General features: G+C 48.2%; 2 protein-coding genes across 2 annotated transcripts; one reads left to right on the plus strand and one right to left on the minus strand.

Annotated features, from left to right (window-relative positions):
* Positions 1 to 1,772: 1,772 nt before the first annotated feature.
* NPHS2 (NPHS2 stomatin family member, podocin) lies at positions 1,773 to 7,907 on the minus strand. The gene is made up of 8 exons (XM_042033942.1): positions 7,355 to 7,907; positions 5,672 to 5,775; positions 4,725 to 4,797; positions 4,335 to 4,417; positions 3,864 to 4,067; positions 3,464 to 3,519; positions 2,578 to 2,656; positions 1,773 to 2,198 (listed from the first exon to the last, which is right to left on the minus strand). Exons 1-8 carry the CDS (start codon positions 7,629 to 7,631, stop codon positions 1,920 to 1,922), a joined length of 1,155 nt encoding a protein of 384 aa, XP_041889876.1. The 5' UTR covers positions 7,632 to 7,907; the 3' UTR covers positions 1,773 to 1,919.
* A 1,887-nt stretch (positions 7,908 to 9,794) lies between these two features.
* TDRD5 (tudor domain containing 5) lies at positions 9,795 to 23,910 on the plus strand (the record flags this gene model as incomplete). The annotated part of the gene is made up of 10 exons (XM_042033858.1): positions 9,795 to 10,060; positions 10,203 to 10,444; positions 11,793 to 12,335; positions 13,099 to 13,229; positions 16,104 to 16,309; positions 16,983 to 17,189; positions 18,206 to 18,272; positions 19,218 to 19,418; positions 20,283 to 20,442; positions 23,486 to 23,910. Coding segments are annotated over 9 exons (2,019 nt in total), but the record flags the coding sequence as incomplete, so codon positions are not given.
* Positions 23,911 to 25,635: the final 1,725 nt, after the last annotated feature.

Below are 25,635 nucleotides of genomic sequence, written 5' to 3' on the forward strand. Positions count from 1 at the left end.
TACAAGTGCACACAGGGAAATGGGTGTGCCCTGACGTAGTGCTGCGTGTCTCCCGACAGTCAGTTCTTGGGCTAAGTGTTGTTCCTTTGAGACATTATCTGTAAAGCTGTTGGTCCTTTGTGTGCCAAGAATCTTAGTGGGGATGGATCATTTTACATGGAGTTAGAAATGCAGCCAGAGAAATGTTCAGAGAAAGGATCAGCTGCAGCTCATTCCGTAGTATTATGCCCTTTTGTCCTTATGCTCTTGAGGTTGGGAAAGAAGGGCCTATTCCAGCAGCATGAGAAATAACCAGAACCAGCTTTAGAGGAGTAAGTGCACAGCTCACGTTCCCCAGTGGAAGATGACAGAGCTGTTCAACTTCCCAGAGCTAGTTTTCCATGAGCAGATCACTGCTGAGATCTATCACAGGCTCACCAGCAAGAGCCACAGTGATCCTGCTGCCCCCTCCCCTGGGAAGGTTACAGTGGCCAATGATGTAGATGGGAGGCTACACCTGGAGCTCAGGTGCTTGTGTGGTCACCAGCAAGTTCAGAGGTGGATTTTTACCACTTCCCAGCCACTTGTAAGGGGGCTGGTTGGCCAGGTGTCCTTGCTGTAAAGATGCTGGCAAATACTTGTAGACTGAGTATCATGGGAGCAGTTAGTGTTACCAGCAGGCAAAGAGCTGTGAATAAGTGAAAATTCAAGAGTGAGACTGGCTGGGTAACCCCTCCTAGGCACGGGCATCATGACCAACAGTGTGGGGGCAATTGAGAGAAGGGCCACAAAGTGCCCTCTATTTGACCTCTACAGGACACCAACAGCAGAACAGAGGTGCTGGGAATGGCTGTGCAGGGAGATCTTGCTTTGAAGCAAGGGGAGATGCTGTAGGTCAAGTAAAAGGGCAGGAGCAGAGCTGACATCCACACAAAGGGCACCAGGACCAGAGAATCTGAGTGCAGGGATATTTCCTTTGACAGTGCTCCAGACCTTTACCAAGGGAAAGGACTGCAATACCTGTAGGTTCCTGGCCATTTCAAACAGCTGTAGGCAGGAAAGATACATAGGAGCTTGTGGCTTCTAGGATTTTTGAGAACTCACTCTGTTCGTTCTCTGTGTGTGAAAATTACCACGGCAGCTGCAGGTGGGCGAAAGTGTTCCTGTTCCGAGGCTCTGGGCCAGCGGTGCCGGATCCCCCCCGTCAGCTCAGTAGGCGCTGGTTAAACGGGGCACCTCGATGTTTTTAAGCGCCCCCGAGCTCAGACGTTGTCCTGCCTCACCACCCTGTGGACGCGGGCAGCAGCACAGCCTTTCCTCCGCGCCACAGATGTGCTCAGCAGGGAAGCACAAGCCTTAAAGGCTGCCCTCGCCTCCTCTCCCTTTTCCTCCTGCTTCAGAACTAGGGCTAAACTAGGCTGTGTGGATGTATGTGGGTGGTTACTGAAATCCCACATCCAGGACACCACAGGACCCAGCTCTTTCCCTCCCTGCAGCACCCACCATCCTGCCTGCGTGCCAAGCCCCTTGCTGTTCCCCCACGGATTGTCGTACTCCCACTCCCACCTGCCCAGCTGTTTGGTTTGAGGATGGGGGCCATAGAAGGGCATAGAGGAGGGTCTGTCCTTCCTTCCAAGGTCGTGGGCCAAGATGGATCAGACCCTGGGAGCTGGGCTGTAAGGTGTCAAGTTGCATCTGGCTCTGTGAAGGAGAAGGAGTGACACCCCACTTCCCTCAACCCCCTGCTCACACACCTGCCAGGCCTGCTCCTTGTACTCCACATTTTTTCCTTTCCAAAACAAGTAGAGGCTTTTCCCGTGTACAATCCACTTTATATTGCAGGCCTGGGCTGCTTTCCCTCCTGCCTCCAGGTCAGAACCTGATGGTGGGCCAGCCTTCTTGCTCCTTTCTGAGCAGGAGCAATGTGGGAACCATTTCTCTCAGAGCATGGGGGAGTCCTTCTTGTCTTTTGGATTTTCTGGCAGCTTTGTGGTGCCTGTGAGGAGGCTGCTCACAGCGGGAGGGCTGTGGGCAGCCGGAGAGACCAGGTTCATGGCATCCAGAGGCAAGGGCAAGATGAAAGCAGCAGGTTTCTCTGTGGTAAGGGAGTGCAGTGCATGGAGATAACGGAGCTGAGCGGCAGCTGGAGCACTGGACAGGATCTCAGCTGCCATTCGCAGGGACTCGGAAGCAGCCTTTTCCCCCTCAGCAGCGATCACCTACCAAGCAGGGGAAGAAGGAAGGTTCTGTGAGGCTGGGAGTGAGGGGGCACGGACTGTTTGTTACGGAGGCGGGTTGGTGAAATTTTCAGGGTCAGTGTGATTCTAACATTCCTGCTCCTCAAAGATCACAGCATGTACTAGGCCTCTAGGTGTTGCCAGAAGTTTGGAAGCTCATGGCTAGCATGCTTTTACTAGGCCCATCAGAGCTCGGCAACTGAGCTCCCCTTGTTAGACTCAGCTCTTGTTCTGGAATTAAAGGAAACATGTCAACCCAGAGCTGTGTGCCTGTGTGGCATGTCCCAGAGACCTCAAACCAGAGGTGGGAAAGGAAGGAGGAATGCTTTGGAAGGAGATGAGTAGTCAGATGTTGGCATACCCGCACTTTGGCCTGTCTCTGGGCCTCCGCTTCCACAGCCAGGGACTGCCGGAGCTCAGCAGGCAGCTGCACGTTGTTGCTGTGGGAGTAAAGACAGGCATTAGCTGGGCCCTTGGCTCTCCTGGCAGCACTGGATGCTCAGCCTGAGGCTTGGGATGGGCTCAGTCGATCTCTGCAGAGCTGCTCATTCATACTCTTCGCCCCCTGGGTGTCCCTCTTTGCGTGTCTCACTTTAGTCCTCTACCTCCATTCCCATCCTTCTCTTTCAGCCTGGTTTTCTAGTGACCAGGCTTGCATGATCACCAGGCAGCAGGGAGACCTCTTTGTGCCTCTGAGGCTTATAGGGCAAGCTCAGTCTTTGTGAGACAGCAGAGACTCCCCTAGGAGACTGCTCTCAAGACAGGCACAGGAATGTTCTGTATTCATTCACTGCTTGGCTCTCTCCCATGTCCCTCTATGTGACGAGTGAGTCCCACCTTCCTGCACAGACTTGAGTGATGAGCCCATCCCTACCAGTGCTGAGACCCCAGGGCCTTTGATCCAGAACAGGACATGGAGAATTCAGTGCCTGCTGTGCCTTTTGGGCTACCAGAACTCGGTGCAAACTGCCTGCAGCAGCAGTGAAATGGTGATTAGATCCCAGCCAAGGATCCTGCTCTGGCTGTCAGGGCAGGAGAAAGAACTTCTAACAGGTGGAAATTTTACATGAGGCAGAGGCTGAAAGGGGCAGGGAAAATAGGAAGGTGAAAGGCTCTACCTTCTGCAGAACACCTGCAGGGAGAGGGCCAGAGGCAAAGCAGGAAGAGGAGCAGGCCACAGCGAGCAGCACAGGACAGGTCCTTGCAAAGGGACAGAGAATTCCCTTCTACCAGCATTTCCTACCTACATTTCTATTCTCTCCACTTTGATCCCCCAGGAGCCTGTGACCGCATCCAAAGCCACCTATGAAGAGGAATATGTTTAGAGCATGGGAGAACAGCAGCACTGGCCGAGCCCCCTCACGGGGAGCAAGACAGGGCAGGGACTTTAATGCAGGATTGTAAGGCAGATTTATCAGGTTCAGTGTGCTACTGGGCAAGGCCCCTCAGAAATAAAATTACTGCCCTTCCTTCCCATTTGCGTTTACCCCAGGGGTTTAGGGTGACTTAACTAGAGTCCACACTTATTCCAAGTGCAGAAGCCTTCTTCAAACCAGTGTCTGTGACTCTGAGGGACTGGCCACCTGGGCTTCTTTGCAGAGCCTTAATTCACCCCTTGCTTTGCTGTCTCCCTCCCCATGGAAGCACCTTTATCTCCTGGCTGATGTTCTTCCTCTCCAGCAGAAGCTCAGAGAAGGCTTGATGTGCCAGGAGGCGCTTCGTGGTGGTCTGCACCAGCAGCTGGATGGCACTGGAGATGCTGGTCAGGGTGGTGAGGAGGAGAGAGGCATTTTCCAACCGGTAGTAGCAGACAGCATCTATCTCCAAAGTAACCATGTCTTTGGTCACCACCTAAGCAGAAGATATTAGGGGAGATGGAGCTGGTTCTGGCAACTCTAAGGTAGCACAGAAAAGCACACAACTGAGAGAATGATGAAGATGAGCTGGATGGTCAAGTCTTTGTAGCTTCCACCTCTGCTACTGATGGATCTTGGGCAAACTAGAGGTTACTTTGAGTTGGTTTTTTAAAATTTTCTCTGCAAGGATGAAGGTAGAAAGCATCAGATTTAACATTAAATAGATCCCAAAATTAATATAGAGAGGGGGTGTCAGCCATACCTGATGGAAGGGGATCTCTAGGGTTTTGAGGCGGAGGTCTATCTTGTGATAGGTGTCCAAACAGGGAAGGAAAAAGAAAAGGCCTGTGGGAGGAAGCGAGAGACAGCTGGTAATCATCAGAACTACAGAAATTACTTCTTCTGTTTTGGAGAACAGGGAAGGGTTTAGCATGCAGAACTACAAAAGAACAGCAATACACAGGCTCAAACTCTCAGGCTGCTTCTGTGATGGAAAAGCCATTAGGAACTACAGGCCCTTGAAAGGAAGGGAACAAAAACCATCCCATCTCCTGTCTGGCCATGCCTGCTTGGAGGGCACCAGCATGTGAGCTTTGGTAAGGCATGCAGAAGAGGAGCAGTGTGGCTGGGGGGAGCTCAGTAAACACCTCACCAGGTCCTTTGGCTCTGCCGGGAAGGAGATGCCCAAGTCGGAAAACGATGGCTCTCTCATACTCCCGCACTACCTGCAGAGGGAAACAAAAGCTAGGCTGGAGCGAAGGAAGTAGGACTGGGAAAAGCAGCCTCGCTGGCAGAGGAGGAAGTTTATTCTGGAAAAGCCCTGCAAAGGGAGGATTTCAGCAGGTTGTGGCATCACCTGTCACTGAGTCACTGTACCCTTTGCCTAGAATGGCTGGCCAGCCTTGTATATGAGGAGCCCTGTGACAGACAGGAATTTGGTGAGAGCAGCCCATGTTAGACCCACCCAGGGTTTCCCAAGATGACCCAGCATTTTGTTTCCTTATAGCCTGGCCAAACTTAAATAACCCAAGTTAAAATTTTCTATGTTGCTCATTTCCCTCCAAGGCAAACGTGCTCACCCCAAGAGCTGAGCTGTAATACCGGCATTCTTGTTGATAACAATATGAATGTGAAATTTCCTGAGAAGTGGGAATCAAAACATGCCTCCATGTAGCCATGCTATAAATCTGAATAAAAACGAGAGGAAGAGGGGAAATCTTCTATTAACTGAGAGCTCAATCTCTCTTAAATTTTTTAATTCAAAGCCTATTTACCCTGCTGCTGTAATGCAGCCATCTCTGGGCTAGGTAGGCTGAGGGATGTGTCTGAAAGTGAACAGACTTGCAATTTGTTTTAAGAAAGAAAAACCTTAGTTTCTGCATGCTGGTATTTCAGCAGAAGCATTTGATAGGCAATGGTTGGACCCCTGTGCTGTAGCAACATGTGATAAAGGAGAAAACAAAATTAAGGATGAGTTGAAGAGGTATAAATAGGGCCTTAGACCAAAAAAGCTTTATGCTCATGTCCAGCACATGGTGAACCAGTGTGTGACACCCAGATCAGACACCAAATACTGAGAGGCCCCATGGCTATTCTCACCTTCATGCAGAACCAGACAGAAATGGGGAAGGTCATTATGATGAACAGGAAAGACAAGATGGTCAAAAGCCACTCACAGACACCCAGGCCAGGAGTCTTTACACCTAGGGAGGAACCCAACAGGACTGTGTTAGTCGAGGACTGCTCCCAAAATACTGATAGCCTGACAAGTGCCTGCACTGACAACAGCCTTCACTGTTGTACTTTGCCTGGACTCAGTATAACTGAACCACTTGGCTCTCTCTGGAAGTGAGTTAAGGAACACTCCGTGCTCCAGATTGCCAGGAGCTGCAAGGATGGATGGATAGATTTTGTCTCTGCTTTACTGACAAAAATTGAGCCATGCCTCTCCATGGTTGCTTGGCTAGAGAGCAGACTTTATCTTGAAGAATTGGGGCTACCAAGCAGGGTTGAAAGGCTTGGAGTGGGCAACTTTGCTGAGCTGGGGTCCCTGAAGTTTATCTGGAAAGATGAGCTAAAGACAAAGATTGTAAATAAGAGAGAGCTTTAAACATGCACAGCCTGAAGTGCCCTTCTCTATCAGAGTATTTCAGGTTGTTTTGGAATAGGATTTTAATTGCATCCTAGCTCCCTAATGCAGTGGGTTGAAGCCTCTGGTGCCAGTGAAATCTTCCTGTGTTCTAAGAAGTCACCCCAAGGTGCTGGAGGCTGACTGAGGCAGTCAGGCCAGACGAATATTACTTTCTACATCTCCCCAAACTGAGTGTGGGTCATCTTGCTTTGGCTGCCCTTTGTTGTGCTCCTGTGTGAGGGAAAAATCAGCAGGTATGGCATGAAAATAGATGCAGCCAGAGAGTGGACCATGATTTTCAACTGTGAACTTAGCATCCCTCCCATTTTTAATCCCTTCCAACCCTTCCATCCCTGTCCCTCTGCCTTTGGGATTCTTTGCAGAACCACCAGGTCCTGAGGGAGCTTCAGATCCCAAGAACCTGTGTGGTCACTAGAGCTCCTAAGCACTGCTCAACAGCTGTAATTCCTGTAATGGAGGCAGAAAGTAGAAGCTGTGAAAAACTAGTTCCCAGAGAGTCAGGAGCAAGTCTGAACCTCGGCGTCACTCTGGGGCAGCAGAGGTGCTAGCATGGAAGGGCACAAGTGGTGCTGGCTCTTGTAATACACATCTGCCATGCCTGCGGTGGTGCTGGGTCCAAACAGGCCCAGGTGTATTGCCAAAAGGACCACGATGCTCCCTTCCTCCCAGCTCCTAGCAGGCTGGGAATGTGCCTAACAAACACCTGGTGAGGAGCTGCTCTTAGAGGTCATCAAACCAGTGAGCTGCAAGTGTGCACCTCAAGAGCAGTTCATCCCTGAAGCGAGGTCCTTTGGGCTAGGAACTGGCAGTAAGGCCAATACCATCCACCTAAAGGAGGCCAAGCAAGAAAAGGAAGAGCATGAACAGAACTGGGGAGTAGCAAGCTGAAGCATGAAGGATGCTGTGAATGTAACTGCTTGTACCCAGGTTCACTGCTTTGCTGGATGGTGCTGATAAGCCTGCAGAAGCTGGCTGGGAGGCTGGCTGGAGTCTCCCATATCCTATCCTGAGGATAACCACGCTTGTGCAAGGTGGGTGTGATGACACCATGCAGAGAGCAGTCACACTGCGACCCACGCAGCATCAAAGAGCCCGCAGTTTTCCAACCCCTTCCCATCTTTAAGCCATACCTTCCTCTTGCTGCTCACTATCCAGCAATGCCATTGCCTCCATTTCTTCATCAGACACCACATCATCCACGTCCACCACCGTGGAGGTATGCACCCTACCATCAGTCCCCGCAGTGCTCTTGGTCTCCTTGGCTTTCTCCTGCTTTATATCTCCCTTTCCTTTGCCAGCTTCTCTGCTGCTATCCCTCTTCTCTCGTTTGCTCTGCATAGCTGTGGACTCTCTGCGTCTCCTATGAGACTCCCTGGAAGAGCTCCGAGACCTCTTATCCATCCTCATCTGTGCCGAGGAGCACGCAGCTGCCTGGGGAGCGGAATGAGTACGTGCTTGAATTTATTACTGCAGGCAGGAAAAGCAGGCAGGGGAGGAGAGAAGGGGAGGTGTGACATCAAGGAGGCTCGTTTCAAGTTCATCACACGCTTGTCAGGCATAATGGACAGTGAAGTGAGCAAGCTGCTTCCAGCTGCTCTGCTCTCATCATGCACTGCTGTGGAGATGAGAAGGAAAATTAGACCTGGACAGGGTGGGCCCTGGGAGGATATTCTATTTGCGTCTTCCTACGTTTGGAAATAAAATACAATCAGAAGCACTCCGGTGATTTTTAGTAGATTGTTTCTGCAAAGCTGTTGAAAAGCAACCTAAAAGCAGCTGTCAGGCATGTGGCCCCAAAGATATCAAAAGGTGAGAGTGGCCCAGAATAGACACCAGGGTGAAAAAGCTTTGCTGGTGAGACCAGTGGCTTACTCAGGAGTGTTTGGAGGGGGTGTTGTGGTGAATGTCTGGGCGAGTACCATCTCACACTGCTCTGCTCCCCACAAGCCCTTTGACTGGCACGGTGAAGGAACATTGGCAGCAACCCCCTTCTCTCTAGGGTCACCTTTTAGCCAGGAGGGAAAGTAACGGGTCCCAACTTTCCTGAATGGATGTTAATACGACAGCTATCACAGAGTTAGAGCTGTTGAATCTAAATTGCCAGAAGAGTTTGTGCCTAAATGCCTCCCTAGTTTTCCACAGCAGGAGCATGGCAGAGCAAACATAGGAGCTTTCTCTCTCATGCTGCTCAGCCTGTGTTGTCATCTGCAAAAACCTGTGGAAGAAACACTTTTAAAGTCACCAACTGTATTAAAGAAATCAGCACCTGGCTAGAAATTGCACTTCAGCAAGACACAGCTGGGACATAAAGCAGGGCAGGGCTGAGCTCAGGGATTCCAGTCCCTGATGCGGAGGACGGGCTGGAGGGAGCTGGGAAGACAGCTGGGGAGGTGCTGATCTTGTTTTTTCACAGATTCCTGTTTTATTGGAGACTTGTGCTCCACCCAGACTCAGGATATTGCAGGCAGGGAGGGCAGGAGCACCAGGTGCCTGCTTTCTCTGCTGTGCTGGGTGCCCTGTCAGCAGCTCACCAGGGAAGTGATGGATGGAGAGGGCTAAAGGCAGAGAAAAGCTGGGTGTAAAAGGGATATAATGAATAAATTTTTAGTGTATATTCTTTGGAACTGCTCCAGAAACCTTTTCCACTTGGTGTTTATCACTTGGCCAACATGGGACTGGCAGAGATGGTCCCCAGCTGCTGAAAAAGCAGGTGGTGTTCTAAGCAGCAACAGCAAAAGGCAGCTCAGGTCTGGTTTTGGATTCCAGTTGGTGTCTTGTCAAAAGCACCATGACATATTTAACACCTCCAAACCTGCAATATGCTGGTTTTGTCTGGTGTTTTATTCAACCAGCAGGTCCTGACTCCACCGCGCCTGGGAGATGTGTTTGGCTGCCAACTTTTGGAACGAGATTTTTTTAAGAGCAACCTTTGGTGTCCCAAAATTGACAGGTTCAGCTCCTGTTTGAGTCCGAAAAGTACTCCTGCGTGGAAATCAGCTGTGCAGTTGAGGGGGGTTCGCAGGTATCTGTGAGCCCTTAGTGTAATAAATGGTCAAAAGTGTTTTGGTTTTTTTTTCTTGTCGGGGCGGGGGGATATGCAGTTAACGAGTTAATTGTTATTGCGAGACTGTCACGGGTGTAATGGTGGAATGTGACCACTGAATGGGGATGTAACAGGGACCCGATGGGTTTAGTGGAAGGAACTTTCTAGTACATTACCTCATAGTGTACGAGGGATGAGGACGAGGCCCTGCACTGGGATTGGAGACCGAGCCAACCAATGAAGCGGACCTGTTAGGAAATGATTGGTGAGGAATGCACGGAGGGACAGACCAACCAGCGAACAGGGAAGGCGCCAATCAGCGCGAGGATTGAAAAGGGCCCCAGTCCGGTGGCACCCGCGGCTTTAAAAAGCCACCTGCAGCCGCGGTGGGGGGGCAAGTCCTCCTGCGGAACGTGGGGTCTGAGGGAGCGCCCAGTGAGTCTCGCTGTCTTTTTTTGTGTTTTGTTTTATTCTGGCTTGTCGCGCGGAGCCTGGGCTTATCCTGGGTTCCCGCTCTCAGCGGTTAACAAATAAACGAGTTGACTTTTCCTTTAAAAGTCTCAGCCTCGTTTACAGCATTAGGGAGCAGCCACTGCGCGCCGCTTTACCGCCCTGTGACCCTGGCGGGCTCCGAGGGGCGAGCCCCCGCGCTGGGGCTCTGCGAGGAGCACGGAGCCGCGGGGCTGGGTGGGCCGTCCTCGGGCAGCGGTGGGGACGCGCAGGGTGTTCCGAGTGCCAGGGGTTGTAGAGGGCAGAGGTTTAGGCGTGCACTAAAGTGCGGGGGTGCTGGCAAGTGAGTACAGGGGTTGTTGGTGAAGCTGCTGCCAGCTCCCCCTCCCAGCTTTCAGCCACTAAGCGGGACAAGGTCGAAATTCCACGTGATTCTGAGCAGCTGTGGTATAAGTTGTCATCTGCTTGCGCGTGTTCCCCTTTAGTACAGAGGCGTCGAAGCAGGCGCGGCTTATGGAGGTGCTGAAGAAGGAGGTGAGGGCGCTGCTGATAGCTGCCAAAGCGGGCTTGACGCCGGAGCAGCTGGAGGAGCAGTACATGGCCATGGTCTGCAAACCTCTCCCTCTGCGCGAGCTGGGCTTCCAGTCCACCTTGGAGCTGGTGGCACAAATGCCTGACGTTGTCCGAGTCTGTTCTTCTTCTAAGACTGGCACCATAATCCTCAAAGGTGAGGTTTTGTTTCCAAATGGGTGGAGGAGTTGTTTGGAACGTCATACTGGTGTGAAGCGTTCTGCAGATGTGCAGAGCTGTGTGTCACATATCTGTCCATGTGTTTCTCATACGACTGGTTAAGTTTCTGTCTTTGGTATTTCTTCTTGTATTTTGATCTGCCTTCTAACACCTTTGTGCTCTTCCCTCCTGAAAAAGTTGCCCAGTCTTCTAATTATTTTTGTACACTTTGTTTAGAAGCTGAGGTAGCATTTCCTTATGAGTACGCTAGAACTGGTAAGCATCACTTTTCCTGTAAATGCAGACTAAAGCAGGAGCCAAAACCAGGGATAGGGCCTCTCGAGAGAAGCTGTGAAGGTTTCCCTACCTGACCCCATAGGAAGTTCAGCCTGTATCAAAGAGCCTTTTTCATTTTCTTTTTCTTTGGGGAAGTGTGGATGCTAGCAGGGACTGACAGAGGAATTTTCCTGTGAAACTTTCCCTTCTCATAAGAAAGCAGTTAGAGAAATCCAGCTTTTCACAGCTTCTCTGTGAAAGCTTTCGTTCCCATGAGAACTGGATGGACAACAGTTTGTAAGAATGTAAACCATTTCTGCACCTGCAGGTTGTTGTGAGAACACTGGAATTGTTTTCAGTCCTGTGAGAATAATATTTGGAAATGGGAGTCTTACTGCTCAACCTGTCACCTCTGAAGGTGGCGGGCCAATAGGCCAATCGTGTAATTTCTCTTTTACAAACCATGCTATAAAGGTTATGGGTGATAAAACGAGGGCTTCGGCCATACCTTGCAACGTGGACTTGTGTGGTGATTTCGCCGTTCTCTGCAGAATAACAGCGACAGGGAAGAGTCGTGAAAACAAATGGCAGTTGCAAAGAGTTGATTGGGAAGGGTGAAATGGTTGGGGGCTTTTTGAGTGCTGCAGTAATACAAGAAAAAGTTGCTTAGAAGCTTGGAAAAGACCTGAGCTGTTCTCCAGGGGGACCTTTCCTGGGCAGGGGGTGCTCTGTAATGAGAGTTTACAGTGATTCTGCTTTCCCAGCAAAACTCTCAGCAGCTTGGGTTTTGTTTGTGATCCTGCATCCAAGAATTTGACCTGCCTTCCTACCTGGTCTGAATTTCTAGGGATGAGGATGGAAACTGGTTGCTGGCTTTTAAAAATAGTTCAGTCCAGTTTGCAAAGGAAGAGGTTGCTGGAAATCAGCCATGATTTAGTGTAGTTGCTTTTGGAGGAGACAACTGCTTCTGGAAAGGGTGTGGAAGGAAAGGAACTAAGAGGAGCTTTGCCAGTGTAGAGCTTTTAATGGTTCATTGTTCTGGTTGTCTGTTTTATTTCTTTCTGTTGTAGCCATTGTCGATGACTCCACCAGAGGGATTGCCAAGCTGGTTGCCAGCCAGAAAGTAAACACACATAGTAAGGCATCAAAGAAAACTGCTACGAAGGCGAATGCTACTTCTCCCACTAAGAATTCCAAGAGTCCACAGGGTTTCCAAGCTGTGAGTGCCAGGACCCCTGTCCTGCCAGCAATGGTGAAGGCTGAGCTGCAGGACCTGCTGAGTTCCTCACCACTTCTGCTCAGGGATTTCCACAGGGCCTTCCTCAGGCGCTTTGGCCGGGCGTTCCAGTACAGGCAGTATGGATTTTCGTCCATCTTTGAGGTCCTCAGAAGCGTGTCTGATTCCATTGCCATTGAGCAGACAAAGGCGGGTTCCTTGCTACTCCTGAGGAAGTACTTGGCAAGCAACATCGAACAGGAAGAGGTGCCTCAAGATGAGGCTGAGGAAAAAGAGATGCTGCAAGATAAGGCACAGGAAGAAGAGATGGTGCAAGGTGAGGCTGAGGAAGAAGAGATGCCTCAAGATAAAGCACAGGAAGAAGAGATGCTGCAAGGTGAGGTGGTGTGTTTAACTGAAAGCTCTTGCAAGCTCTGTGGCCAAGCAACTGCTTTCAAGTGTCTGTTGCTGCATTTCCAGTTGCTGTGGAAGTCCTGATTCCCCTGGGGTTTAGCACAGAAGGGCTGTTGTGTGCTGCAGGAGCAGCTGTCACAAGGCATTTGTCTTGGTAGCAGAGAATTTAACTGGAAGGTTTCATCATGTTGCCACCATTTTTTTGGGGGGGAGGTGAAAGAAGGGATGATCAGCCCATTCAGAGTATGGACTTGCTGAATGTGAGTGTAGGACTGGAATTTCCAGTCACTCCAGGCAACAGGTGAAAAAACTAGAAGGATCTTCTGAATGTCTGCTGTGCAGGCTGGTAAAGCCTTTGCCATACGCTTTCTGAGACTGAAGATTTTACACTGGCCTGAAAGGCACGGCTGCAGTGTTCCACTGCAGATGCCCTCAGCATTCCCTTAAAACCTGTGGGAGAGGATGGATAATCACGTAGAGTTCCTGCCAAATTCATAGCTTTTCCAGGGAAAATTCATTTTAACATTATTCTAGCTTGCTTACAAGAGCAGGTGATTCTTGTTTTGTTTGAACTTACTGACGCAGTGAATCCTCATGAATGCGGTGGCTGTGAATGCTGCAGGTAGTGAGGAGAACAACACCAGTGCTTTCAGACTTCCATTTTTTGATGTTTTCCCTTACTGCTTAATGTGCAACACTGCATCAGTCCAACAAAGAATAACAGGCAAATTAAATTGTCTTTGCAGCAGCATCTGCAGCTGAGATGCCTCCTGTGAAACCCACCTGTGAGACGGAGAGCTCCTACCAGGCAGCACTTCCGATGGATTCGCAGCCAGTGCAATCAAAAGCAGCCATTTTGAGTGCTTACCTCAAAAAAGTAAGTGGCTGGACAAACAATCTGTAGAATTTTCATGTCATATTCCAAGGGGTGGTACTCTTTTTACTATCCTTGTTTCTGTTGAGTTTGCACTGCTGACGCACTGCTGCTTTCAAACGTTTTTGTACCTGTTTTAGATGACTCTGGAGGCGACCAGACTCATATTGACCTGGTGTACAGCTTTATGTGACATCCAAAGTCAGTCTTTTTCTTGTCTCCTTCTGGTCTTGAGGTCTGTCAGATCATCCAAGGCTGGTTAAGTGTTATCGTGCTTGTAACTGGAGTTTAATAACTTTGTTGTGAGACAAGTTGTGTGAAATTTCCCCTGCTGTTGTTGACAGGGCTTCAGTGTCAACCATTTTGACAGAGCTGGGGAATGTTCCTCAGTGACCTTGATTCCTGCAGTCTCAAGTCTGCTATTTGGTAGGAAATTATCATTATTTTGTTTTGTTCAACAGTGTATTTTTAGACAGGGATGGAGAATAGCAGTGCAAAAGTTCTGAACTGCTAAATCTTTCTTTCAGAAATCTGTCCCTCCTTTATTTTTTTCTTTTGAGCATCTTTAGGCCTTCTTTGTCTCAGGAAAATCCTTCTTCTTAGAGTTGTTTCCTCTGCCAAGCTTGTCTTATGGCTGTACCCAGCTGTACAACTGGAGTTTACAGGCACGGAAAGAATCCCGAGGGTTCTACCCTTTGGTGTTTTGTCTACTAATGAGCTTGAAAGCCTGGAACTACAAGTTGGATTTCATGTAGCACTTGATAAAGCATACCCCTGAGAGATTTTTGGCAGCCTGTGCTGTTCCTTTAAAGAAATTTTACTTTGGTGTGATGAGGTCCACAGGGTGAGGTCCACAAGGTTTCACCCCTAGGTGAAACCACAAGTCTGCTTGTGTGAAGGCTCTAAAAGGGGGGATATGGTCTAGGTAGCCCCAGATTTTGCTCCTAGAAATTGCAGAGGGAACCCATTTAAAGATCCCGACAAGACTTGGAGGATGTTTGTACAACTACTGTTTGTCGTGAACCACCAAGTTTGCTGTTCTGTTTTAAAAATGCTCTAAAGAGGAGGAAAGCAGTTTGAAATTTGTTAGTTTGGATGTGCAATGGACAATTTGTTCATCAGGATGCTGCAAGTAGAGAGGAAAGATGCAACCTGATCCCTGCCCTGCTGCCTGGTATCCCGAGACTAATCCTGGAAGTGTTTTCAGGGTCAGATGGGGCACAAGGGCTGAGTCCATCTGTCCAGTTGCAAGAAGGAGAAAGAATACAGAGCTGCTGCTCTCAGGAGCTTTTTCTTGCTGCCCTGACAGAAGGAAAAGTGTCACTCACACCACTCTTGGGAGCTGCCAGTCCAGCTTGGGGCAAGGAGTCAGCCACTCTTGCAAGCTATACCTCTTATAAAGCCTGGTCTTACCCTGTGTTCTCTTGCTTTATTGTTTTATAACTTTGTTGTATTTTGGGAGCATGTTTTCGAGTACACGTCCTGTAAGTCTTTCAAAGAAGTGTCTGTTGTCACTAACAACATGTGAGCTAGACTAGAAAGCTATTGTGTGCCCTTAACAGTCTCATAGGAGGAGCATTCTCAGAGCAAAATTGTCCCTCAGAAACGCCACCATTCACAGGCGCTGCACAGAGGAAATTTGTGAAATTGTAAGGGTTTTGTAGAGGTGATGCTGCTGCTCAGGCCAGAATTCCCCTAGTTGCTTTTAGACTCAAAAATGTTAACTCGCTATTTAACTCAAATGTTTTAGTCAAAATTTTTAGCTCCAAAAAATTGAAGGGCATTTGGCTTTACTCAGTCTGCAGAAAGAGGGACCAGGGAAGTGGTCACAGCACCAAGCCTGCCAGAATTCAAGAAACATTTGGACATGTGCTCTCAGGCACGTGGTGGGATTCTTGGGGTGGTCCTTTGCAGGTCTAGGAGTTGAACTATGATGATCCTTGTGGGTGCCTTCAAACTCAGAATATTCCATGATTCTATGATCTGCACCTTTACAAAGGGATTAAGAGAGCCACTGTTGCAAAACCCCATTGTTTGCAGTTGAATTTAGCCATATAAGCAATGGGGAATGTGCTGGAATATGAGCTGCCCGCACCTTGCCTGATGTATGATGCAGTGATAACTTGCAGTGTGTTCACAGTGAGTAAAACTGAAGTATTTCTGATTTCTGATCATTGGAGAAGTGCTGTCTGCTGGCACAAAAGAAAGCTCTTGAGGCAGTGAAAGTAGCTGATGTCTGATTAAGTCTCCCGTCTGTACCACTTCTAGTGAAATAATATTTTCAGCAGTTAGAATAAGGAAAAACTGAAAGCTGTGCTAACAGCTCACTTGCACAAATTTGTCTTAAGTGAGAAAAGAACAGAATTTGTAGATTTTAACTGGTTTTGTCTCTGGGAAGTAGCTCTAGTGTGAAGGTGGGTTGCATTCACATCTTCTGTCATTTCTGAATCATTTTCAGAGAGTTTTGCTGGTTCAATCATGTACTTTTTCATGGTCATGAAACATAGAAATAATTCCTTATCCAGCAAAGAGGTGGGTTGGGTTTGGTTTTGTTTTGCTTTTTTGGCAATAGCCATTCACTACTTTTGTCTAAATATGTGATGTGACTTCAATTCCTCTCCTTTATTCCTTGCAGGAATATGAGCACGGTATTTTTGTAGCTTAACCCCTCTTAACACTGGAGGGAAGAAAGAAAGTGTAAAAATGATTGTTTCCCTCACAGGGAGAGTTTTCATCCAAGTTCATCCAATTTGTTGGGGTTCTCTGATATTCAGTAATTCACAAGTCCCCGGGAAAGCGGAACTGTTTTTTAAATTAATGGAAAGGCCAATTCTGTGTGTTCAGTGCATGACGAGACCTCCCACTTACCCTTTGTAGCTTCAACGTTTTAAACAGTTACCACCAACTCCAGCAATCCCTCCAGATGCTGTTCAGGACAAAAGCCTTTGTGGTTTGCCACCTCTGAAGAGAAGGTCCTTGGTGGGAGTCGCTGTGGACTTCGTCGTCTCTCCTAGCCAGTTCTACATCCACATCTGCCGCGCAGAACCATCCTATGAACTGCAGGATATGATGATTGAGATGAGGTGGGAGCATGCTACAGCAGGGCAGTGTGTGTGTGTGCTGAGGGAACAGGGCACCCAGCTCTTGGCGATGGCCCCTGCTGGCTTCATTGCTTGGTACAGAGATGCTGGTGCTGTCCTGAAACACTCACTACTCAAAATGCTTATCTGTTCCTTTTAACTAACAAGCAGTAAGTGTGGTCACCAGCAGTTCCTGTAGTTTGTCCTAGCAGTTCTGAACTTCATAAGCCTGGAAAGGAGCTTGAAGGGTTCCTTTGTCATGTCTGGTGCAGCTGTTGCTAATGGGCTCAGTTCATGCTTTTACTTCCACCTCCAACACTGCACCTGGGCCAGTACTGCAGAACCTGGTTCATGAGAAATGCTGGTATGTCAAGGTAATGGTAAAAAAGTAATGATTATGATGATTGTGTTTAGCCTCTGATCAGTCCCCATTACTTAACTTTTTGTCAGACCCTAAGAGTATCATTCAAATGTTAAAAGTTTGTGTTTGCAATTTTATTGCCATTTCAGTTTAAGTGTGGCAGAACAGAGATATAAAGGGCCTATTAAAACAACTCCTGAAAATTCATGTCATGGGGACTTTGAAAAGTCAGGATTCTTTTGATGTCTCACATATTTCTCCTGGTTCATTTCCTGCATCCTACTGAGTGCAGTTCCTCACTCTGATCTTTTACAGACACGTTTACTCATATAAAGTTGCTTCTGATAAATACATCATGCCTGAGTCCGCAGTGCGGCCTGGGCAGCTCTGCTGCGTCATGATCTCCCAGTGGTGGTACCGTGTGGTCATCCACCGTGTGATCAATGACCAGGAAGTAGAGGTGTTCTGCGCAGACTATGGACAGCTCCAAATTGTCCAGAGGTCTCAGCTGAGATTCCTCAAGTAAGTAAATTACACGTGGGCGGCAGAATCGCAGAACAGTCGAGGTTGGATTAGGCTTCTGGAGCTCATCCTGTCCAAGTTCCCTGCTGTCATAGGTGGGGCTGTGTAGAACAGGCTGCCTAGGACCATGCTGAAATGGTTTTTGAATGTTTCCAAGGATGAAGATCCCGTGACCTGTCTGGGCAATCCATTCCAGTGCTTGGTCACCCTCCTGGTAAAAATGACGCTTTCCAGCTGTCCACACTGTGCTGATGCATGGTGTTGTTCTTCCCAAAGTGCAGGACTTTGTTGAATTTTGTGAGGTTCCTGTCTGCCCATTTCTCTATCCTGTCAGGATCCATCTGGATGGCAACCTGACCCTCTAGGGCATCAGCCACTCCTGCCAGTTTTGTGTCATCAGCAGACTGAGGGTAGACTCTCCCCCGTCACCCAGGTTGATAACGAAGACTGTGGGTACCCTGGGGTACACTGCTAAATCCTTTCCTGTGTCTGCCTTCACTCCTCAGTCTGTCCTCCTGCTGCTTTCTGTCCCCTCGGGGCAAGCTCCCTATTCCTCCTTCCTGGGTTGCATGAATGGATATACACATTCTCCTGAAGGCACATCAGTCCAAGTGGGATGTATTTGCAGTGTCAGAGGTGCTTGTTCTCTGCAGTTCAGCACATTTTCCATGTTTGTGTCTTCCCCCTTGTTTGCCTCTCCTTGTGCCTGGTCGTTGGCATTCTTTGGTTCAAAAGCCATGGCTCTCTGTAACTCAGTCTGCACAAGGGGTTTTGATGGGAAGGTGCTTGGGTCAGGGGGTGCATAAGGGACCAGTTTTTACTGCTGTTTCTGCTGTGCCCATTCTCTGGATATGGAGTGTTTTCTGAAGCTGCTGTTGGGTTTTAGTCATAAGTGCACGATCCAATGTATGCTTCTGTATTCCTAAACTGATCCTAAAACCTGGAAGAGGAGGAAGTTCTGCACTCCTGCTGATTTATCCCTGTTTTTGCTGTAATGGCTTTGCTGTGTGTTTTAGGTGGTGCTACTCGAAGCTCCCTGCTCAGGCCATCCCGTGTTCCTTGGCATGGGTAAAACCCGTGGAGGTATGTGTCCACATGCAGTTTTGTTTACTGACATATGCACAGGAGTTACCAAGTAGAGATTTGTTCTCCTGCTAAGGGCAGACATTTGGATGAAGTCGGGTCCTGTTGATACTTACAGCAGAACTGGTGCTGTTATGTTCAGCAGAGTGTGCTGGGTAAGCCTCTGCTCTACAAGCAATCACCCTTCCACTGCTTTCCTTACCATCAGCGCATTCTTGCTTTATATTCTTGCAGAAAACAGATTGCTGCTGTTAAGCAACGCAGCAAACTTGTTCCTTTCCCTGCCAGTAGTTCCCCAATGTTCTTCTGAAGCATTAGTAGCTCCAACCCTCTGTTTTAAAACATTCTTCTGTGACAGAGCTTTGAGTGAGTTGGTTTGATGCAGTTAGCCCAGCCAGAGAGTTACAGAGGTCATAAGAAAGTTCCTCTGTGATGGGAATCCTCTTGCTCAAAGAAGCCTGAGAAGTACAATCTCTGAAGGAAAGCATGTGACCAGAGTTGCTTGCTGCCTCTGTGTTTTTAAAGATGTTGCTTTTAAAAAGTTATTTCCCCTGAGTTTTGAGGGTTAATCACAGTTTTCCTTAACAACTTTTGATACTTCTGATGTTTGTAAAGTCTTGTGATTCCAGGAATTAAAAAAAAAACCAAAACCAACAAACAGCTGTGTTTTAGGCAATCGGGATAAAATCACTGGTGGATGCCATTGAACTGCGTTTGGAAGTAGGTACTTGGGGTGAAAGGGCATTCTGAGTGTAATGAGAATTGCAGGCTTTGGAGTAGTTTGGTTTAGTTTCATGCTGGGAAGCTTGTCTGCCTGACTTTCCTGTGTTTATCACTAGCCTGGCCTAGCTCAGCTGGCTTTTGGCAAGGGCCCACCAGAAGGAAAAGTCTAGGGTGGGTGGATATTGGTCTGTTTATAGTAACTTTATGTTGTTTCTTCTTCAGGGTACATGGTCCAGTGCTGCAATTCTCCTGTTCAAGGATCTCTGTCGCTTCAAGGAACTTGTGGGCATCGTGGATGAGTATGTGAATGGTATTCTGTACCTCTTCCTGTGTGACACATCCACCAAGGACGATGTCTACTTCCACTCCGTCTTGAGCGATATGGGATATGCTGATGTCTGTGGAGAGAACATTCCTTCCCAGGTCAGGAGGGAGGCGTGTGCTGCTGAAAGGAAGGGGAAGGGAAGGATCCCTGTTCGGGTGCCTGTAATGGGAAGATTCTTCCCTTGAAGCAAGTGGTTTTGTGAAGAGCAAAACTGGTATTCCCTGCTTTCCTGTAGCCTGTCATTTTGTGACTGCATCCCAGAGTGTCTAACTCTGTGGTGAGAGCTTGCTTGTTGCTTAAGGTGGAATCTGATGATACAACAGAGATGTTCTGTTTAGTAGAACAAGCTACTTTCAGCCTGTCTTCTAGCAATGAATTAAAAGTTGATGTGGAAATGATCTTGGTTTAACAACTCTCATACTTTGCCAGTGAAATGTACAGTGCTGGATGGCATGACCATGGTAGATTGCCTGTTGTCTTTCGATAGACACACCAGTTGAAAGCCAGAGCATTTGTGCTTTAGGCTTACCTGTGCCATTATTTGTGTGTCTCAACTCAGTTTCAGTAAGAACTGTGTGGATTATGCAAACCCTTGGAAAGGTACTGCCATGATTTTATATTTCGGCAGAAAGCTGAGTTTTACAGCCTGGAGGGCTTCTATCTGTTGTTTTATTCAGCAGATGCAGAATTGCATGTTTTATCAGGATTAGATCCTATGATGGTATTTTTGCATGTGTAGGCCCAGTTTTGGGGGAGAGGGGCATTGCTGAGAAATTTTGCTGTTGGCAGAAGAGGAGTTGATTTTCATAATAAGGCTGTTCCTGCAGGAATTTGGAGCTAACTCTTGGGTGTTGTACACCTTCACAAAACCTGTTAGAGATCTGCTGAATCCTTTTTATTCTTCGTGGTAGTTACAGTGTAGGGGTTTTTTACTATACTGGTGTGGTTTTTATTTGTTCCAGGAATTTGAGGAACTGAATCCTTTAGCCTTGTATATTCAGCCCAGTGGAAAGCAGGGGAATGCTGAAGTGGTGGAGCCAGACCTTTGCTTCCAGCAGGAATCTCGAGATGCAGACAGTGAAACAGCAACCTCGAAGCTGGATGGGGCCAACCTGTGACCAGGTGAGGGTTTGGCACAGCTGTCATTCCATGAAATCAGTTCCAGGGCTCAGCAGATGTCTCATTTTTGTCCTGTGCAAGTTTTCTGTGAAGTTGGTTTTCTTCTTTCATCAAAAGCGAGCAGAAACGTAATATGAAAACGATTGTCTATGTGGACCATAAATACCTTCCTAGCTGCCTGTCCTCTGATCCCATTTTAGACTTCAGGGAGTCTCTGTGGTCTCTCCAACCTCCCGTAGGTGCACCACAATGTTTCAGTCTGAGAATGCGCTCTGAGAGCTCAGACCTGTGCCAGATTGCTGTGATGAGTTTGACTTGGCACTTCCATGGTTTTGCACCCCTGGGAGCCAGGAAGTGTGTGTTTTCCTCTTAGATCTCTGGGTGTGGCAAAGGATGTGTAATAACTTGGGGCAGCCTGTAAATGCAGGAAAAGACCAGAAGTACTGGTGGTGAATAGGTGCATTAAAGGGTCTTGCTCATCCTAAACTGACCAGAAAGGAAGTGATTTGCAGTCCTGGTTGTTGCTGGGGATGAGGTTGTGTACAACTACAGGTTTATAACTCTTAAGGGTGAATGTAAAGCATATGTGTATGCTTTACACCTTGGGTTTCAGAGCATGGTAAAAGAGAAGCCCTTGGCTATTTAACAGTTTGATTAGTTGCTGAACAGAGAGGTTAAGGAGGGAGGAAACCCCAGGTCTTGGGTGCAGTCTAGGGTAGTACCATTAGGAACACCAGGAACACTTGTCTGCAGGTGATGCTCTCCCTTTTTCTGTGTTATTTAAGTTGTTGTATTTTCATGAGGTGTTTTACTGCAGGGACCAAAGCACCTTTCAGGCAAATGTCAGCTGTTGAAGTGCTCAGCAGGGGGCCTGCTCTGGGGCTGTGTTTCTGACATTGCTCTGAAATAAGAGTCAAAGTGAGTGTAATGCTAGTCACTTCACTGTAAAGTAGTCATTTTCTCTAGGTTTTTGTCTAGCCAACTTAGGTTTCTGTGCTAGAGAAACCGTGTGAGCTGTGTGGCTTGGATATTCATGTCCTTGCTCTGTCAGTTTATCAAATGAACTGAAAGACATAAACTGTCATCCTATTGTATGTATTTGGAAGAAGGTAATGTGGGGAAGACTGCAAATCTGAGTTTGTGTTTCAAATGCAGGAATCTGGAGAGTTCCTCACCTAGTTGACTAAAGCAAGATCCATAAATGTCAGACATAGCTGGTGATTTGAAGACTGGAGGAATATAAATGCATCCTGTCCCTCAGTGAGAATGGTGTGGGTGGCAAGAAGAGATAAAAATCCCCTTGTAACCTTGTTCTTGTCCTAGCACTCGTATTTTTTACTGCATGTTAAGCAGAGGCTTTCAGTGGGCTGCTGGTATCCAGCTGAGTAGTTGGCTAATTGGGCTCTAGTGATGCCTGTCTTGGCATCCTGTCAGCACTGAATTCCTGCTGCCCAGCCATGTGGCTGTCCTTGCTGCTGCAGGGGTGCCTCAGTCCTCTTGTGCCCTGACAGCAGAAGCAGCCTCGAGAGCAAGTACTCAGTTTTTGAACAGCTGTGGTTGAATTGCTGCTTGTCTGTCATTTCACTAGTTTTCTCTTCCGTGCTGAGTTAAAAAATACAAACATCAGCTCTAGTCTGTGGCTGAGACATGAGTGAACATCCCTGAAATGTAAATTTAATTTGAATTCATAAGCAAAAATGCAGAGGGGCTTCCTCTGACTCAGCTCTTGCCTCCTTGCAGAAATTCCCTCTGTCATTGCCATCTCTGGTTCTGCGTGGGGCTGCTGAGAGATGAGACAGCTGTTAATTCTTTGCTAAGAGAGGGTGCCTTGTGTCTTGTAATAATCTATGGCTCTTTCCAGCTTGCTGTGCAGGAAAAGCTGCTACACTAAGGGATTATTGTTGTTGTGTAGTCTTCTTGTTGTGGTTTTTTAATTATCAATTTGCTGACCTTCCACTTCTTTGTAAATTTTGAGAGATAATTAAGATCAGGGCAGCTAATGAGCTAAGTGTGCACTAATTGGACCTTCTCAGTTTATTTACACACATTTGCAGACATCTCATTCTCTGGGAGAGTACTCAGTGCCTGCTGTCTCAGTCAAGTCAGCAGAAGACCTTTACACCTCCTTTATTTACCCCAGGCAACCAGCAGAAATGAGGCAAGGTGGCCCAGATCAGATGGGAAGTTTTTCCAGCAAGGCCCAGCTTTGTGAAGCCGTACATCCCAGTGCTGTACTCAGGGCAGTACCGTTCATGCTGGGCCCCCTTGTCAGTGTGAACAGATCTGTCAGTCAAAACTGACTGACAGAAAGCTGAGCAGTGTGTTACTGTGCTGTGAGTTGTGCAGTCCCTCCTGGGTGTGTATCTGAGGGCTGGTGCTGCTGGAACAGGTGGACATGCTGGTGTTTCTGTGGGCTGGAGCAGTAAATAGCTGGATGCAATGCATCAGGTGACCTTCGTGCAGCGAAATGGATTTCTAATTGTTTAATGGGAAGAAATTAATTGAGGGTTAGTTCTCTCAATGTTGGGTTTTGTTCTCTTTTCTAGCCTTTCTGCTGCTTGCATGCAGAAGTATTTGTTTCTCCACTCCAGTGTTCATTTCATACTGAGTCTCCCAGTCTCTCAACCATAAGGAACTAAGGATTTTGTAAACCCTGTGAGGTCCCTGTGTGGGTGCTTGTCTTCCATCTTCCAAACAATGGAAGCATTTACAACACCCATACAAGAGTTGCTCAATGTGCAAGGTGCATTAAGTGACTTGCCAAAGGCAGTGGCTGTCTGTGCCTTGGAGCCCTCTCCCTGGAGTTCCCTAGACACGAGCTACTGAATTCACATCTGATTCCCTGCCTCTGGGGAAGTGGAGGTGGAGGAGAGGGAGAGAGGTCCTTGCATTATACCATGTCAGACTTACCAAATAGGTGTGCAGTAGGAAGTCTTCTTTCCATGGCCTGGTGAGGTCTAGGAAAAACTGATTTCAGTCTAAACTGGAGCTCTTGGATTTGCCAGTGTAGATTTGATCTTTCTTTTTTGTGTCCTTCTTTATGCAGATGAAGAAAATACGAAGACCAAGACCTTCTTGGGAGTCTCATGGTTGGCCTCTGTGGTGCTCTGGGCTGTGTGACCAAGGGCCACCTCAGGAGCCATGTGTCCTCCTGCGCTGCTCTTTTGGCCACTTCCCATGCCTACTTCCAGTGGCTCCGCAGCCTGAGAAGGAAGGTGGGATAAGAGGGGAGAAGCTGGAGCTGCTGCCAAGGAAGGCTGTCTGGAGCAGCACAAACTCTGTTTGACCATGCTGTTAGGGTTTTTTTTGTTCAGAAATGTTTAATCCCCTGAAAAATCCTGGAGTGTGACGTCTCAGGTGTGCCCAGCATGTGTGATAAATGTTAGTTTTCCTTTCAGGAAAATAGTTCGGTTTTGTTGTACCAGTTGTGTTACTGAGTTACTTCTCTTCAATAAAATGGTTCAGGAGAACCTCCAAGTGTCATGTTGTGTTACATATCCTTTAAGTTTAGGAGGGGGAAACTGGCTGCCTGTCCCTCCCTCTTTCAGTGCATGAGCTGTTTTGACATCATGTGGGGATGTGATTTTGGTTTTTAATGCAGTGGCTGCTCTACCCACTCCTTGCTGTGAGGAGAGCCAAAGAAACCTCCTTCCCCAAGAAGGACATGCTGTGATTTGTTTGTCTTCTATACAAAGTGTCAGGAATCTCATCTTAAAGATACGGAATAAAATCTGTTAGGGATCCAGTGAGAGAGAGCCTGAAGCTTGACCGTGTTAATGTAGCCTCTTGCCTGTGGCAAGTGATCCTAATGGGTGTTAATGCAGAGTAAAGCTGTGAAAACAAGTGCCCTGGTTAGGAATGCTGGCATCCTGGTGCCTGGAGTGTTCCTCAGATCTTCAGGGGCTTCAAGGGCCATTCTGTGCCCACCTGCAGCAACACCAGCGGTATCTTTCATTGCAAACCACCAAGAAAAGCTCAGTAATATTAGCAGTAATACTGGAATGGGTAAAAGCCCAGCATAAGATGTTTGTTGATTGGACTAGTTGATCTTTAAAGCTTTCTTCCAACACAAACTGTTGTATGATTATTTCACTTTTAATTTCAGTATTTAAAGGTGGTTTGGGATGTCAAACAGCTAAAAACCAAAAATCTGTGGCTGGTTAGAAAGCAGCTGCTGGGAAAGCTAATGAAGGAGATGGAAGGAGAATGCTGAGGAGCAGGGGCTGTCCAACCCTGTGGGGAGATTCAGAGGTTTCCTGACTTCTCTGGTGCCACGTTTGGGTTGGGGCACTCACTGCCCATTTTTGTCATCCATCACTGCAACGGGGCTGAGCTTGCTCGGAGCTCACCCTCTGCTGCAGAGTTTCTGGTTTCAGGGAGGGGGCGGGTGGGGTGTCCTGAGAAGACCCCCAAATCCTCTTCTACCCCTCCCTGGGCTGCAGCAGGGGCCTGGGCCTGGAAGAGCTGTCATTGTGTCCCTGCTGCTGCTGGGTCACTGCTAGATGGCAGCCGAGGCCAGCGCTCAGCAGCTCAGCTCCCTGCAGCCTGAAACTCCTCTGGGGGCCTGGGAGGGCGGGCAGGTGAGGAGCTGGAGAACATCCTGCTGAGTGGGCAGGCCCTGTACCCAGCAGGAGCTGCCTCTGTCCTGCTCCCTGTCTGGGCTGCAGCAGGTCCCCAGGCTGCCTGGGCATGTGACTGGGAGCTTCGGGGATGGGTCCCACTGCTGTTTCAAGAAATTGGGAATGCGGAGATGCTATGGGGTCTGGAAGGTGCTGTGTGGGTACTGGGAGCTTACATGTGTGCAGAAGGGTAGCAGCGAGTTCGTGGAAGGGAGCCAGCAAGTGTTAAAACAGTATCCCTGTGTTTTGGGAACTCCCACATCTGCCAGTTTGGGGATGGAGGGAGCGTATTCTGGGCACATCACTCTTTGCACCCTGGGTACCTGTTGAAGGTGGGCTACAGGGCCCTGCTGCAGTCCCATGTACCTTTCCTCGTGCTTCACTGATCAGGATTTCTTTTTTCTTTGAGGTTTTGCCGTTCACATGTTGTGTGCAAGTGCTTGGTTAGTTTTCCATGCACTTTCAATCAAGATAAAAAGTGAAGAACTGAACCTTTACCCTGAGTCTGGACCCCCCACTAGCACCTGAGGGATGGAAAACCCGCCTGGAGCTGCTCCCCTGCTCCAGGTTGATCTGA

This window comes from Corvus kubaryi, unplaced genomic scaffold (assembly GCF_017639235.1).
Source record: "Corvus kubaryi isolate FWS band 111438036 unplaced genomic scaffold, C.kubaryi_AGA036_p1.0 37361, whole genome shotgun sequence".
NCBI classification, from domain to species: domain Eukaryota; kingdom Metazoa; phylum Chordata; class Aves; order Passeriformes; family Corvidae; genus Corvus; species Corvus kubaryi.

Coding starts and splice junctions, on each gene's coding strand:
- NPHS2 (XM_042033942.1), bottom strand. CDS start 7,631: ATGAGGATGGATAAGAGGTCTCGGAGCTCTTCCAGGGAGTCTCATAGG. Junction 4,798..5,671: donor CTGTCTGGTTCTGCATGAAG/GTGAGAATAGCC, acceptor TTCCCTCTGCAG/GTAGTGCGGGAGTATGAGAG. Junction 4,418..4,724: donor CGGCAGAGCCAAAGGACCTG/GTGAGGTGTTTA, acceptor TTCCTCCCACAG/GCCTTTTCTTTTTCCTTCCC.